We start from the raw sequence: 14,673 nt of genomic DNA on the forward strand, positions 1-14,673 counted from the left end.
GGCCCTTCTTATACCTCCGCCCCTCTTGCACAGGTGTGATCCAGGTTTCAGTGGTCCAGCATGTGAGCTAGCCTCTCAGACCTTTCCTGCATTCCTGTCAGAGGGTTTCTCCAGTCCAAGGCTCTCCTCTTATCACAGCTTCTCCTCTCTGCGTGGGGCTGAGGTCAGTTTTGGCTGTGGGGTTTTAGCCAGTGGGAAGGCCTTGGTCTTCAACAGAGACAGCAGGAGACATTTGGTCACTGCCCCACTGGACAGCTCTCAGGCCAGGTAAACACACAAACAGAAAATCAGATCATGTATTGGTTCATGTATTTATTTCTATAATCATGTATTTCTACAATTATTTATTTATAGATTAGAGTATTTATCTGTGCATTCAAGTAACGCCTGGTGTAATACTCAATCTCACCCTCATCCTGATTTTGCGTTCTTGTGCTTTTAAAGAGCGATAAGCTTTGTGGGTATTTTAAATTTAGCAAACTAACAAAATATATATATTTTTTCAGTTAGGAAAATTAATAATATCTGTTATAATAGCTAATCACTTTAATGCAGCAGTTCACACTGCAGAATGATAATTTGCTCACTGATTGGCAAGCATGTCACCATAGGATGTGAAATCAGGACAGGGATGTGAGATCAGGCACCACACTGGAGGTTCTGAGCCAAGAGTGTTTCACACATTCAGCATGCAAAAAATATTTGTGATGAAAATACTTTGAAAATAAATTCAAACTTTTATATCTATATATTGTCTCTTTTATGTTGTGGCATTTGTCAGGTGTAGCATTAGCTGCATGGGTAACTGTTATCTAAATATAAGGAAACTGTAATAACCAAAGGCAAGGCATGGATGTACCAGAAATCACTAGTAAATGTTTACACAAGGGAGGGGAGAACTACATCACTGCAGCGCCACCCTGTGGTGTGTAGTGGCTACAGCCATATACGTTACTGTGCTTTTTGAAGGGTAAAGCAGAATAAAAAAAAACACTGTAACTGAGACATTTTCCTGAATTTGTATTTGAACATCTATATCATATTTATCTATTTAATTACAATTAAATAATACCATGATATGTTTTTAAAATATATTTTCTCAGAACCTCTAGGACCCCCATATTTTGCTAAGCAATTGGCCACCTGTTTTTAACTGAAAATAGCTCTTGTTGCTATTTTGCTTGTTTCATTTTTTTCATACATATGAACTCGGAGCTGGGGGCTTTGGATAGTGGACACATTTCTTACATGCATTTCCACTGTATTCCCCTCAACCTTCAAATAGTTTAGTGAGGGAAACTGTGAGAGTCTGGTACATGCTATTCATGTTCTCTTTGCTTTCTTCATCATAATCTGTATAGGTACCTGCAATTCACTCTGAGATTGGGCAGCCGAAGCACCCTTAGTTCCTGTCCTGCCCCAGATCAGCCTGGAGAGGGCATGCTGCTCCATTACTCCTCAGATAATGGTATCACCTGGACCCTGCTGCAACATTTCTCTTACCAGGGTTTCCATGAGCCCAGGTTTGCCATATCAGACATCCATACTACTACATTAAATTGTGTAAATACTCTACAAATAGAAATATAACATTTTGTCTGTAACAGTAGTTCATTTCAAATAGCTCTTATAGTGTATAGTCTTTTTCTATACAATATATTTTGTTTTCTCACTTTTTTGTTCTGTATAACTGATGTAGTGACATTAGCAGTTGACACATACTCATTCTCTGTTAGGATTGTGTCAGTGGAACTTCCCCCAGATGCACGGAGGTTTGGGGTTCAGTTCCGCTGGTGGCAACCATATCACTCAGGTCGTGGTCAGGATGTATGGGCTCTTGATGAGATCAGCATGACCTCTGTGCTCTTCAACACCATTAGCCTGGACTTTAGCAATGTGCTGGATGTCACTCAGAGTTTGGGTTTTTATCTGGGCCATGTGCAGCCCTACTGCCAGCATGACTGGACAATCAGGTACCACCCCAACCTGTGAGCAACTGAGAAAAGCAGAAAAGCTTTAGATTCAGTTTTTTTTATTTATGTATTTAGGTTAGAAGGTTTGTCCTATTTACATAAACAAATAAATCAGTTGAATTAATTGTGTTTTGCATTCATTTACTAGGCTGTTATATACAATTAACACCATCTGTTTGCACTCTGCTTTGAAGGAATAGTTTATAAATAGTAGGTGATGAAAACAAATGCTACACTTTCATCTGTATCAGAGATGTGCTGATGGTTTGTTTAAAACATAGATTTCATAAATACTAAATATGAACATTTATTTAATATTTAGCAAAACAACTCCTCCCTATTTAGCTTATTTTAACTATTTTACAGATGATTAATTACATTTCTAATAATAAAAACAATTATCAGATCATGTAACAGAAATGTTTCATTTTAGATATACATTGATAACAGAACCAAGTTTAATTTTATTAATGAAAGCTTTTAAGTCTAGGCCACAGAAATGTTTATATGTTTTAATTCTGTTCTGTAATCTGTTTCTGTTTTTTCTCAGAATGGTTTTCCAGCTTTGAGATAAAATAATAATACTCTTTCAATGTTCTTTTGTGCTTGTACTTGCTAAGTTTCTCTGGAGAGCCCAACCCTGGTTCTAGTATTCGGTATGTAGAGACTCAGTCCATGCAGATTGGGGCATCCTATACACTGCAGTTTTCCCTGGTAATGGGCTGTGGTCGGGAGTCTTCCCCCCACATTGACACACAAGTTCGCCTGGAGTTTTCTACTAATCATGGCCTGACCTGGCATCTGGTCAAGGAGGTAAGAACATTTTCACAGACAAAGACAATTACCCCTGTTCCACTGTGATCCCATAAGTTACAAAAAAGAAACTTGTTAAATGTAAGCAGAATCTTTTTTATTCCATATATGTTTTAATAATCCGATGTAATACATACCTGCTAGGGGAGAAGGAAGCTAAAAACACAGTTTCTTTAAAAATGTTATTATGAATTAATATAGACAAAAAATCTTTTGCTTGTGTCAACGTACATACCGAGCTTGTCAGAGCACAAAATGCTTTAGCTATCACGGAGCAGGACGACGTCTCTGGCTGTGCTCTTAAAGCCTGTGCAGACCAGCTTGCACCAGTGTTCATGGATATTTTCAGCCTCTCTCGGATGCAGCTTTAGTTGCAAAGTGCTTTAAATTGTCTGCCCCAAAGAAACCTCAGCCTGCCTGCCTCAGCAACTATCACCCAGCAGCCTCAACCTCAGTTGTGATGAATTGCTTTGAAAAGCTGGTCAGCAACTTCATCACCTCATCACTGCTTCATGAGCCCATTACAGTTTTCTTACTGCCCCAGCCACTCTTCAGATTATGTTTTTTCCAGCTGCTTAGATTGGTGGTGACTGAATGAGTAACAATGTAGGGTGGTTCTACATTATTATGTGGAAGGGGGTGCCTGTATTTGTACTTGTAGAGGATTTAGTGTACAATAAATTAAGACTTTACACAGAATTTATTTTTAACATACTATTTACAGCATGATGTACAATATCTCAGTATAACCTCTGCAAATAGAGCTGTTGTCAACAAGATAAACAGTGGCATCTCTGTGTATTATCCACAGGCATGTCTTCCAGGTATGCCTAGCTGCTCTGAGTTCACTGCCCCCAGTGTCTACCATCCTTCTGAGTTCGCTGCCTGGAGAAGAATCACCCTTCCTTTACCTCAGAAAACATGGTGAATACAGTTACACAATCAAACACACTGATGAATTGATCAACACACACACACACACACACACAATGAAGTGAGTGAAAGGTTGTCTTTTAATCTTAAATTATCTTTTTGGTCCCATTTGGAGATTTGTAGATTTGGGTTGAGGTTAAGATTAGGGTCAGGGTAAGTTTATGGGAAAGGCTAAGATTTGGGTTGAGTGCTCCAGAATTCCAGTAGAGAGGTGTGAAAAAGTATTTCATGGTTATGGGAAGTGATTATGTGAATTTCAGCTATTGTTTCCAAAAGGTGTTGAGGGCTCAATTATTTGCCCAGTCCATTTCTGGAGTTCTGTGTGAAGTGATCCACAGTATCGGAATCAGAATCAGATTTATTGGCCAAGTATATATATATATATATATATATAGCTACTCTACATATAATTTACAGACAATACACAACATACAGAGAACATAGACTATACAAGGACATTTCTGTACAGTGTGATTTACAGTGTTATTAACAGAACAGCAGTCTGCAGCTCTAAACAGATTAAATATTGTGTTACACAGCAGTGTAAACATGAAATGAGTGATGGTGCAGTGAGTGATAAGCGTTTATTAGTAATATCTGTGGCCTGTAGCTGATGATGGTGATCAGCTGTTGAGGAAGGTGATGGTCTGAGGGTAAAAACTGTTGTTGTGTCTGACCGTCTTAGTGTACATAGTTCTGTAGCGTCTGCCAGACGGGAGCAGCTGGAAGAGGTTGTGACCAGGGTGTGAGGAGTCTGTAAGGATTTTCTCTGCCCGTTTTCTGGTTCTTGAGCAGTACAAGTCCTGAATCATCCCGGATGAGTCTAATGACTGTAGTGTCATCTGTAAACTTCAGGAGTTTAACAGACGGCTCATTTGAGGTCCAGGTGGAGTGCAGTACAGACAGGCAGCATGGTGTTAATAGGTTCATGTTTATCTGCTCCAGAGAGTCCTGTTCTGCTGGTCATTGTCAGCAATGAGTACAGTTTAAAGAAGCTGAATGTATTCATTAGAAGGGGAGTCCACAAACATTTGGACATATAAGGCATCTGCAGTGGTAGAGACATACGCCAAACCCCCACTGTTTTTTGACTCAGACTTCATGTTATCATAATACTCTAAATAGCTAGCCAATGTTCAAAGATGTTGTGGCGGTACACTTTTACCTGTGATTGGTACATTAAATAATAAGTACAGTGACTCTACAGTAGACAATGGTAGCAACTCCTCAATTTACGATGTAGCTCAATTTCTCCTTCCTTTATCTCCGATGCTGAATGAAAATCCAGTTTAGCTTTTTTGGGTAATATTTGGGCACACTCTCCTTCGATACAGCCATGTGTTTCATGCTTGTTGAGTTTGCAACAGGTAAAAGGGACTTTTGGCTTGGATATAACTTACACTTTACTGTTTTGTCTTTGCATGAAATAAATTTAGAAAAATGAGAATCTCCATTTTGGAAATAATCTTGTTTTGCCATTACACACAGCCAAAACTATGTTCATGCTGTGCTCATCACAGGCATATGACAAGCTGTGCAGTTAGCAGTGGCAGGACGTGCATGCACAGTTTATGCAGAATGCACATGCACCACCTAACACCATAGCACGTACCACCTGGGATACCATAACAACCACTTAGCAACACCACAGCAACCAGCTAGAAACATCATAGTAACTCAGTAACCCACTGCAACAGCCTAACAATGGCTTGGAAGTAGGAGCCACTTCAGCTGTGCAACCTTTCTCTTTCTAGTTATTTTAACTCTTACAGTGCCTTTCTATAATGTTTGGGACAAAGCCACATTTTTCCTTGCTCTGCTTATCCCTTTGCTCCATGTTTCACTATTTAATGTTTAAGGGTGTCTGCTAACATTTTAGGTTTACCATGTTAAAATCACAACACTTTTTACACACTAAAACTCAAACCTTGGGATCACCAAAATCAGCTGTGTGGAAAATCATTAGGAAAAAAGACCGCCCTGGTTCAACATGGTGAAACGGAAATGCAGCAAATACCCTTAAAATAATGTCTGGAATATGGCAGATCAAGGAAAATTGCTCTCTGTCCCAAATGTTACAGAGGACACTGTATTTTTAGATTCTTAATCATAGCACATTGTCTTAATCAAAGATGATCAAGTTTGATGTGCTTTTGTCTGAACATGCTGGATTACTTTCTGGGCTCTGCCCGTAATGTCAAATGTCCACTGTTTTTTTCTTTTCTACACGTTCTCTTTTTTAGAACCTGTCACAGATATTTTGGCATGACTTTGTAATACAATCAAGTATAAAAAAGCTCATTTTGGGAATAAACTGACTTGGATGCACCTAGATGAAATGACATACAGTCAATGTAATGTGCTCACCATCATTCCCCCAGTGTTTCAGCTAGTAGTAGTCCAGTTTTAATGTTTTATTCTTTTCCGCTTGCAGTGGCATTATAAAGGTATGGTAATGTAGTATCAAAAGAAATTAATTACATGAATGAATGATTGAGTTTGACAGGATTGCTATTCTCTGGTTAATCGACAGGTCTGGTGCCACACGGTTCCGTTGGATCCAGAACTACTACAGTGAACAGGATGAGTGGGCTCTAGATGATATCTACATTGGCCAGCAGTGCCCACAAATGTGCCATGGACATGGCTGGTGTGACCATGGTCACTGCAGGTGAATCTTTACATCTTTTAACAGCTACTGAAGCAGAGAATAAAATCTGCTGACACTAATTCTGTTTGAGTGTAACCCACTGATTCTCATTTGCACTCTTCTTTTCCAGATGTGATGAGGGCTTTTCTGGTACAAACTGTCAGCCCTCCTCTTCACTGTCTTCTAGTGTACTCGCAGATTTTGAGTCCCAGGAAGCAATAACAGTGACATGGCAGGAAGTGACTGGTGGAGAGGTTGTGACCCCTGACCAGGGTTGTGGCATTGTGTCATCTGGATCTTCTTTGTACTTTAGCAAGGTACAACAAGAATGCTGAGCCTACATTTAATTATTTAGTGCCAGATTGGTAGAAGAAGTATGCTTTGTCAATTAAAACATGTCAATATATTAATGACTCAAATGTCTGCATTGTAAAAACATCTTGTAGGCTGGATTGAGACAGCTAGTAAGTTGGGACTTGGACACAGAATGGGCAGAGTTTGTACAGTTTTACCTGCGAATTGGTGGAGACTGGGTGGAGTGTAACCAAGCTGACAGCAGAGAAGAGGGAGTTCTTCTACAGTACAGTAATAATGGTGGAATCAGTTGGGGCCTGATTGCAGAGATGTACTTCACTGACTTTACCAAACCTCGGTAAGAAGGTTTATAAAATCTAGGGTTTATAAAATTCATGGTCACATTCTTTCTCATTCGAGAATATCTTGTTTCTGTGGCTACAGGTTTGTTTATTACGAGTTGCCACAAGCTGCTAAGACTCCATGTACCCGGTTCCGCTGGTGGCAGCCCCTCCATTCAGGCGAGGGTTATGACCAGTGGGCTATTGATGATGTCATCATTCTCTCTGAGAGAGAGAAGCATGTTATTCCAATGGCTAACCCTACTCTTCCTCAGGTAACTTGGAGTCCTAAAAATATTACAGTACCTGATTGATTCCAAGTCATATATTTTTCCAAATATACATTAGACTGTTACAAACCCCTGGGAACAAACAAACCTGGGAGGTTTATAAATATGTAATTAAAAATATTAAATATATATATATATATATATATATATATATATATATATATATATATATATATTTAATGATTTTAAATATATATATATATATATTATATATATAAATATAAAATCAGTTATTACAGCTGTAGGGATATTTTACTTGTCTGTTTTATGTAACCAGTAATTTTTTCTGATCATATCAGAATGATGTAACAGAGCAAGTGAATCTACAGATTTGACACAATTAACTTGTTAAATAATGTGTAAGGGATTTTAGAGAGAAAAATACTTATGAATTATGCATTACATCATATTAGATTACATACTATTTAGGCAATGGAGTTTTATTTTCAGTTGCAGTTTTTTGTCAAACATCAGATTTGACCTTGTAATTACACCGCAGTTTTGAGGCATTACTACATAGTTATAGTTATATCTGCAATGTATTCAGACATGGCTGAGAGTGGACAATTTAAATAAATTTAATTTAAAATAAAACAATACAAAATAAATGTACATCAAGAAGAATCGAAGGAAACACCGACATGCTGATCACCACCATTTTATGTAAAGAACTGAACTGTTGTGCTGTCCACTCTGCATGCCACAGTTTTTTAACTTATTTATTAATCTAGCTCAAAAAACTGAATTACTCATTTTGTGACACATCTATCTTCCCTGCTGGATCTCTCTTGGTAGAATTTCTATGAAAAACCAGCGTTTGATTATCCACTAAACCAGATGAGCGTGTGGCTAATGCTGGGAAACGAGGGAATGGACAAGGAACGAAATGGAAGTTTCTGTGCACCCACACCCTCAGCCATGGTATTTGGGAGATCTGATGGGGACAGGGTTGCTGTGACTCGAGACCTCGCCCTCCGCCCTGGATACACTTTGCAGTTCAAGGTGCTGACCCTGCATGTACACTAATCCAATTTTTATTCTATATTCATTTTAGATTTGTCCTCATAGTCAAAGATGATTTGTTTTTCATGACATAACTCTGACCCTGTCTGCTTACTGTAAGGGACATTTTATTGCTTTATCAATGAGCAGTCATATGTCTATTCCAGTATCTAAGGTGATAAGATGAGATGACACTTTAAAGGATTTGCTGAAACATAATCTCGGAGTATTTGCAAGTTCTCTGCTCTTGTCATCTTCATTTCTAGTTGAACATTGGGTGTGAGTCAGACTTCAGTGCTTCCGCTCCCGTGCTACTCCAATATTCCCATGATGCTGGGCGCACCTGGGCTCTGGTGCGGGAAGGCTGTTTTCCAGGCTCCGCTGGGACAGCAGGCTGTGAAGGCAGTGGGCGAGAGCTCAGAGAGCCTACTACATACAACATTGGAGACTATGAGCGCTGGACCAGGGTTACTGTTGTGATTCCACGCAATGTGGCTGCAAGGTACTTCAGAACCGACTTCACTGTTTGGTGTTATAGAGATTCTCTGCCCACTGAATGCAGCAACTGAGTGAATTTAGAGGGGACAGGATCAGAATACATAAACTTAAGTTAAGAACTTATATAATAAATATGTAAGCTACAGTTTGGAGCTAATGGAAATAAAATGTATACTGTATGTTCGAAGTTCTTAAATAATTTAGAAATTTGTGTTTCGCTTGACATGAACCTTTTTGTTGAAGAGAGTTTGTATGTACCCGCAACGATTGTTCCCTCTGTCCCCTTTTTAGTAAGACACGGTTTCGCTGGTTTCAAGAGAGCAGTGTTCATCAGGATGCACCAGCATTTGCCCTGGACAGTGTTTACATCTCCGAACCTTGTCCTAATCACTGTGGGGGCCACGGGGACTGCATCTCGGGAGTCTGCTTCTGTGACATGGGATTCACAGGTAATAGATTAGAGCAATGTGAAGTCCTTGTCCAAATTGGAAGTGGTCAGTAAATATTTTGTTTGTGTGTATGTTTATTAGTGGAGCAGGACAGCTGTGTACCCTCTGTTCCCAGTCCCACTGAGCTGGCCGAGGGCTTTGAGGGTAAGTTGAGCCCTCTTTGGCAAGGAATTAGTGGTGGCCAGATAGAGGGGGGCTGTGGAACCATCAGTGAGGGAAAAGCCCTCTACTTCAGCAGTCCTGGTTGGCGAGAGGCTCGTACTGTGCCTCTGGACACCACCAATACCCGGTTAGTGCTCTACCAATCCTTCTTTCGATAACCTAGAACCTGTTGAATCTGTTGAAGACACCATTATCTGACAACAAATAGAATGGTACCTGGCTGGTGCAATGGCTTTAGCTTGTCTTTCAGCAGCAAACATCACCTATTTGACCACCCTAAGAGTCCCTTAAATATGTCCACACAGTTAGCAGGATTACCTTTAGCTAATATTAGGGTGACCATATGCCCTATTTTTTCCAGACACATCCTCTTTTTGGATCTAAAAAATGCACCTGGTTGGGATTTGTGAAATATGTGAAATGTCCAGGATCTCACTGTTGGTTTAAATCCCGCCCTCTCGCCGCCACGACTGGTATATATGTACCTGAATCTAGATGCAACCATTGGTCAAACTGCTTTCCATTACGGCCAATTGACCACAACCCAAAATGTAAAAACCCAAATTAGTTAAAATATGACTCTACAACGTAAGCCTACTTGAAGTCCCCCAGCTACTATGTGTCCCCAGTGTCCTCTTTATTGAAAAACAAATGATGGTCACCCTAGCTAACCCTAGTTAATTCATTCTGTTTGATTTCACAACTAGTTCAAACACTAAATTTGTTGGTGTGATTTGATTGGGGAAAAAATCAATTCCTTTAAAAAGAATACTAATTTCACAGCTGCTCATGTATGAATCCAGGTGACATGTTTACTTGAAGTGTAAGTTTACTTGGATCCTAATGTTAATGGTTTATCAATTTCATTGTCGTAGTTTTTGGTGAATGATTGTTTCATTTCTAACAATGTAATTTGTTTCTGCTCTTTTTTTCTATAGACTGATTCAATTCTACATTCGGATTGGTGGGAAGAACATGGGCCCAGCCTGCACTAGACCCCGTGCCCGTAATGAAGGTATCCCTCTCTGTTTAGTAGAGTCTAATATTAGAGGATCTTTTCATTTTTAGTCTATGTAAACTAGCTGAGGTTATTTGTCAGTAACAGTGAAGCACTTTTGTGAGTCACTCTGGAGAAGAGCGTCTGCTAAATGCCTTAAATGTAAAGGCTGAGTGGAGGTGGTTATAGACTAAGAGTTTAAAGGCATTAAAATAGTACTACCACTATTGTGATCAGCTGAGCAGTTCAGAATTGTGTTGTCAACATATACATTTTTTTTACAGTTGACAATGGAGGTGACAACATCATTAAATGTACAGTGGGGAAAAGAGTATTTAGTCAGTCACCAATTGTGCAAGTTCTCCCACTTAAAAAGATGAGAGAGGCTGTGATTGACATCATAGGTAGACCTATGAGAACTATGAGAGACAAAATGAGAAAAACAATTTAGAAAATCACATTGTCTGATTTTTAAAGAATTTATTTGCAAATAATGGTGGAAAATAAGTATTTGGACAATAACAAAAGTTCATCTCAATACTTTGTTATATATCCTTTGTTGGCAATGACAGAGGTCAAACGTTTTCTGTAAGTCTTTACAAGGTTGGCACACACCGTTGCTGGTAAGTTGGCCCATTCCTCCATGCAGATCTCCTCTAGAGCAGTGATGTTTTGGGGCTGTCGGCGGGCAACACAGACTTTCAACTCCCTCCAAAGGTTTTCTATGGGGTTGAGATCTGGAGACTGGCTAGGCCACTCCAGGACCTTGAAATGCTTCTTACGAAGCCACTCCTTTGTTGCCCTGGCAGTGTGCTTGGGATCATTGTCATGCTGAAAGACCCAGCCACGTTTCATCTTCAATGCCCTCGCTGATGGAAGGAGGTTTGCACTCAAAATCTCACAATACATGACTCCCCATTCATTCTTTCATGTACACGGACCAGTCGTCCTAGTCCCTTTGCAGAGAAACAGCCCCAAAGCATGATGTTGCCACCCCCATGCTTCACAGTTGGTGTGGTGTTCTTTGGATGCAACTCAGCATTCACTCTCCTCCAAACACAACGAGTTGTGTTTGTACCAAACAGTTCTACTTTGGTTTCATCTGACCATAAGACATTCTCCCAAAACTCTTCCGGAACATCCAAATGCTCTCTAGCAAACTTCAGATGGGCCAGATCTGTACTGGCTTAAGCAGGGGAACACGTCTGGCACTGCAAGATCTGAGTCCCTGGCGGCGTAGTGTGTTACTGACAGTAGCCTTTGTAACATTGGTCCCAGCTTTCTGCAGGTCATTCACTAGGCTCCCCGTGTGGTTCTGGGATTTTTGCTCACTGTTCTTGTGATCATTTTGACCCCACGGGCTGAGATCTTGCGTGGAGCCCCTGATGGAGGGAGATTAGCAGTGGTCTTGTAGGTCTCCCATTTTCTGATTATTGCTCCACAGTAGATGTCTTCACACCAAGCTGCTGTCTATTGCAGATTCAGTCTTCCCAGCCTGGTGCAGGTCTACAGTTCTGTTTCTGGTGTCCTTCGACAGCTCTTTGGTCTTCACCATAGTGGAGTTTGGAGTGGGACTGTTTGAGGTTGTGGGCAGGTGTCTTTTATACTGTTAACCAGTTCAAACAGGTGCCTTTAATACAGGTAATGAGTGGAGGACAGAGAAGCCTCTTAAAGAAGAAGTTACAGGTCTGTGACAGACAGAAATCTTGCTTGTTTGTAGGTGACCAAATACTTATTTTCCACCATTATTTGCAAATAAATTCTTTAAAAATCAGACAATGTGATTTTCTGATTTTTTTTCTCTCATTTTGTCTCTCATAGTTGAGATCTACCTATGATGTCAATCACAGGCCTCTCTCATTTTATTAAGTGGGAGAACTTGCACAATTGGTGACTGACTAAATACTTTTTCCCCCCACTGTAGATATGAAATAATTTTGGCCAAAGATTGGATCCTTGAGGGATACCCTTAGAGACTGGAGATTAATTTACTTTCTCCTACACATTGCTGTCTATCAGAGAGGTAATGGCTGATCCAGTCTATAGCATTCTGGTCAAAACTTTGTAGGCTCTAAAAGCTTTAGAGAGATCAATAAGAATGGCTGCAGAGTGCTTCTTTCTATCTATGGCAGTCAAAAAATCATGTAGAATGAGTGTAGTGGTAAAACTGTGCTGTGTTAAAAAAAATCTGCTTAAAAAATAGAAAGGTTAAAAAAAAAGCAAGCTTCATAAATAAGGTGTCCAATCTGTCCTCTCCTGTGTTTTTTAGTATTGAAGAATGCACAACAGTAGGCATCAAAAATATTTAGAGAATTATTCTTATTTTGATAAGTGATTGAAAGCATGCAAGATCTTTTTTTTCAACATTTAAAAAAAGTGTATACACTACTGTTCAGAACTCTCAAATCATGGATTTAATATCTGGAATCACACTTTTCATTGTTCATCGATTAAACTACAAAATAAAGAAATCAATAGGTACAATATTATGAAGATACTATAGGACTGTCAAATCAGTATTTTGTTGATACTAAAAATGTAATCTATGAAATACCTAGTCTACTTTTTAGTGTATCGTCTTCAGGAGTAATAGTTAAACTGTTAAAAGTTAAACTTTAAGTACTGTTTTCCCTGGGGTTTTTTTTATTGTTTTTTCTAGTCAGACACTTATACTGGGCCTAAAGCATGAGCTCTTCTTATGCAAATATTATTTATTTATTTTATTATAGCAAAATTTATCAAGTTCATTTATTTATTGCTTAATTGTGTTAATGGTTAATTTAAGTAAAATAAAAATACATATTTCATATTATTGTTTTACGTTTTTTTTTTTCCCCAAATGAAATTTGCCTCTTCTATCAGATATCCTTGTTCTTTTAGAAAAAAAAACAACATATTTTTCTGTGTATCATGTATTCTGCTATTTTTTTCTGGATTAATAAATATTTCATGTTGTAAGAAAATCAGTATGTTAGCACCTCTATTTTTGTTATAAATGGCAATTTAAACAGCATTAATTCTGTTTAACTGATTCATGGAAATGGATTTCTAGTGACAGTCCAACTCTATTTCAGGGGTGATTGTCCAGTGTTCCATCAATAATGGTGTGCAGTGGCACTTCCTAAGAGAGTTGGATTTTGGTTCATTTCTGGAACCACAGGTTGTGACAATTGAGCTGCCCCCTTATGCAAAAACACCCTACACTGTATTCCGCTGGTGGCAGCCCCAACAAGGTAAGAAAATCAGCTCACTACTATACTGAGCACAATTCACGGTTACCTTGTACATGAGACTTAACCTTAATGTATTCTGAGTTTGAATAAAACTTGGTTGATTGATTGATTAATTGATTGAAGTGTTGTATAGGTGCTTCACTTCAAAACATTATTATATGTGTTGACAGGATTTCTGTTCTTTTCAGTTCAATGTTTTCTCCCATTGCAGGAAAACACTCAGCCCAGTGGGCACTTGATGATGTTTTGATCGGGATGAATGATAGCTCCAGAAGTGGCTTTCATGATAAGTTTGATGGGACATCACCCTTAAGGCACAACTGGTTCAGAGTAGTGGGTGGAGAGGTTACAGTAGATTGCTTGTCCCTGGACACAGCCTTGACTTTCCAGTCTGATGCAGGAGACAGTGAGTCAGCACTAAATATTCCACCACACCACTGTAAAGGTCCATATACCCAATGTGGGAAAAGCCCTGCCTATTGCCATCTATTCAAAATACCATTTTCCCTACCTACTTAATATTTAATTTAGCATAAAAATATTAATTTCCATAATCTAGCACAGTTATTTACTTTCATCTGAAAACAATAGGACAAGGTTCTTTAAATTCAGGGCAGCCATAGTCTGCTGGTTTTTGTACTTATTCAGACCTGGATAAACCAGGTTTAGTGGATGTGTTGGAGAAGGTAAATTAGCAAATTTTGAAAATTGTGAAAATAATAATAGCTTGTCAGTGAAAATACTGGCTTTTCACATTTGTTATATTTGATGAACTCTAAGTGTTCTGAACAGCTGTGTAACAACAAATAATCATTTTAGAAACACACTTTATTGTCATTGCATAGCAGTGCCATGGAACTGAACCTCCACACTTAACCCATCCATGGTAGTGAACACCACACACACACACACACACACACACACACACTAAAAGTATGAGAATATACACTTGAGCAGCAGGGGAGCAATCAGGGCTCAGGTCGCTTGCTAAAGAGGACCTCAGACATATATGTTAATGGAAGAGAAAGTACTGTTCTT

At 39.1% G+C, this 14,673-nt stretch overlaps 1 protein-coding gene across 2 annotated transcripts in view; it reads left to right on the forward strand.

Moving 5' to 3' along the window:
• The window catches only part of LOC140575411 (reelin-like), a 124,870-nt gene that overhangs the window by 67,825 nt on the left and 42,372 nt on the right, over positions 1-14,673 (forward strand). For both annotated transcript variants that reach the window (XM_072695711.1, XM_072695712.1), the window contains exons 18-33: positions 34-267; positions 1,362-1,523; positions 1,737-1,973; positions 2,594-2,786; positions 3,598-3,710; positions 6,253-6,390; positions 6,500-6,686; positions 6,816-7,021; positions 7,108-7,279; positions 8,090-8,296; positions 8,563-8,798; positions 9,086-9,243; positions 9,325-9,532; positions 10,344-10,420; positions 13,477-13,635; positions 13,847-14,041. In XM_072695711.1, coding sequence (XP_072551812.1) covers positions 34-267; positions 1,362-1,523; positions 1,737-1,973; positions 2,594-2,786; positions 3,598-3,710; positions 6,253-6,390; positions 6,500-6,686; positions 6,816-7,021; positions 7,108-7,279; positions 8,090-8,296; positions 8,563-8,798; positions 9,086-9,243; positions 9,325-9,532; positions 10,344-10,420; positions 13,477-13,635; positions 13,847-14,041 — 2,882 coding nt within the window. The remainder of the gene's footprint in view (positions 1-33; positions 268-1,361; positions 1,524-1,736; positions 1,974-2,593; positions 2,787-3,597; positions 3,711-6,252; positions 6,391-6,499; positions 6,687-6,815; positions 7,022-7,107; positions 7,280-8,089; positions 8,297-8,562; positions 8,799-9,085; positions 9,244-9,324; positions 9,533-10,343; positions 10,421-13,476; positions 13,636-13,846; positions 14,042-14,673) is intronic.

Source organism: Salminus brasiliensis, chromosome 13 (genome assembly GCF_030463535.1).
Source record: "Salminus brasiliensis chromosome 13, fSalBra1.hap2, whole genome shotgun sequence".
Classification (NCBI taxonomy): domain Eukaryota; kingdom Metazoa; phylum Chordata; class Actinopteri; order Characiformes; family Bryconidae; genus Salminus; species Salminus brasiliensis.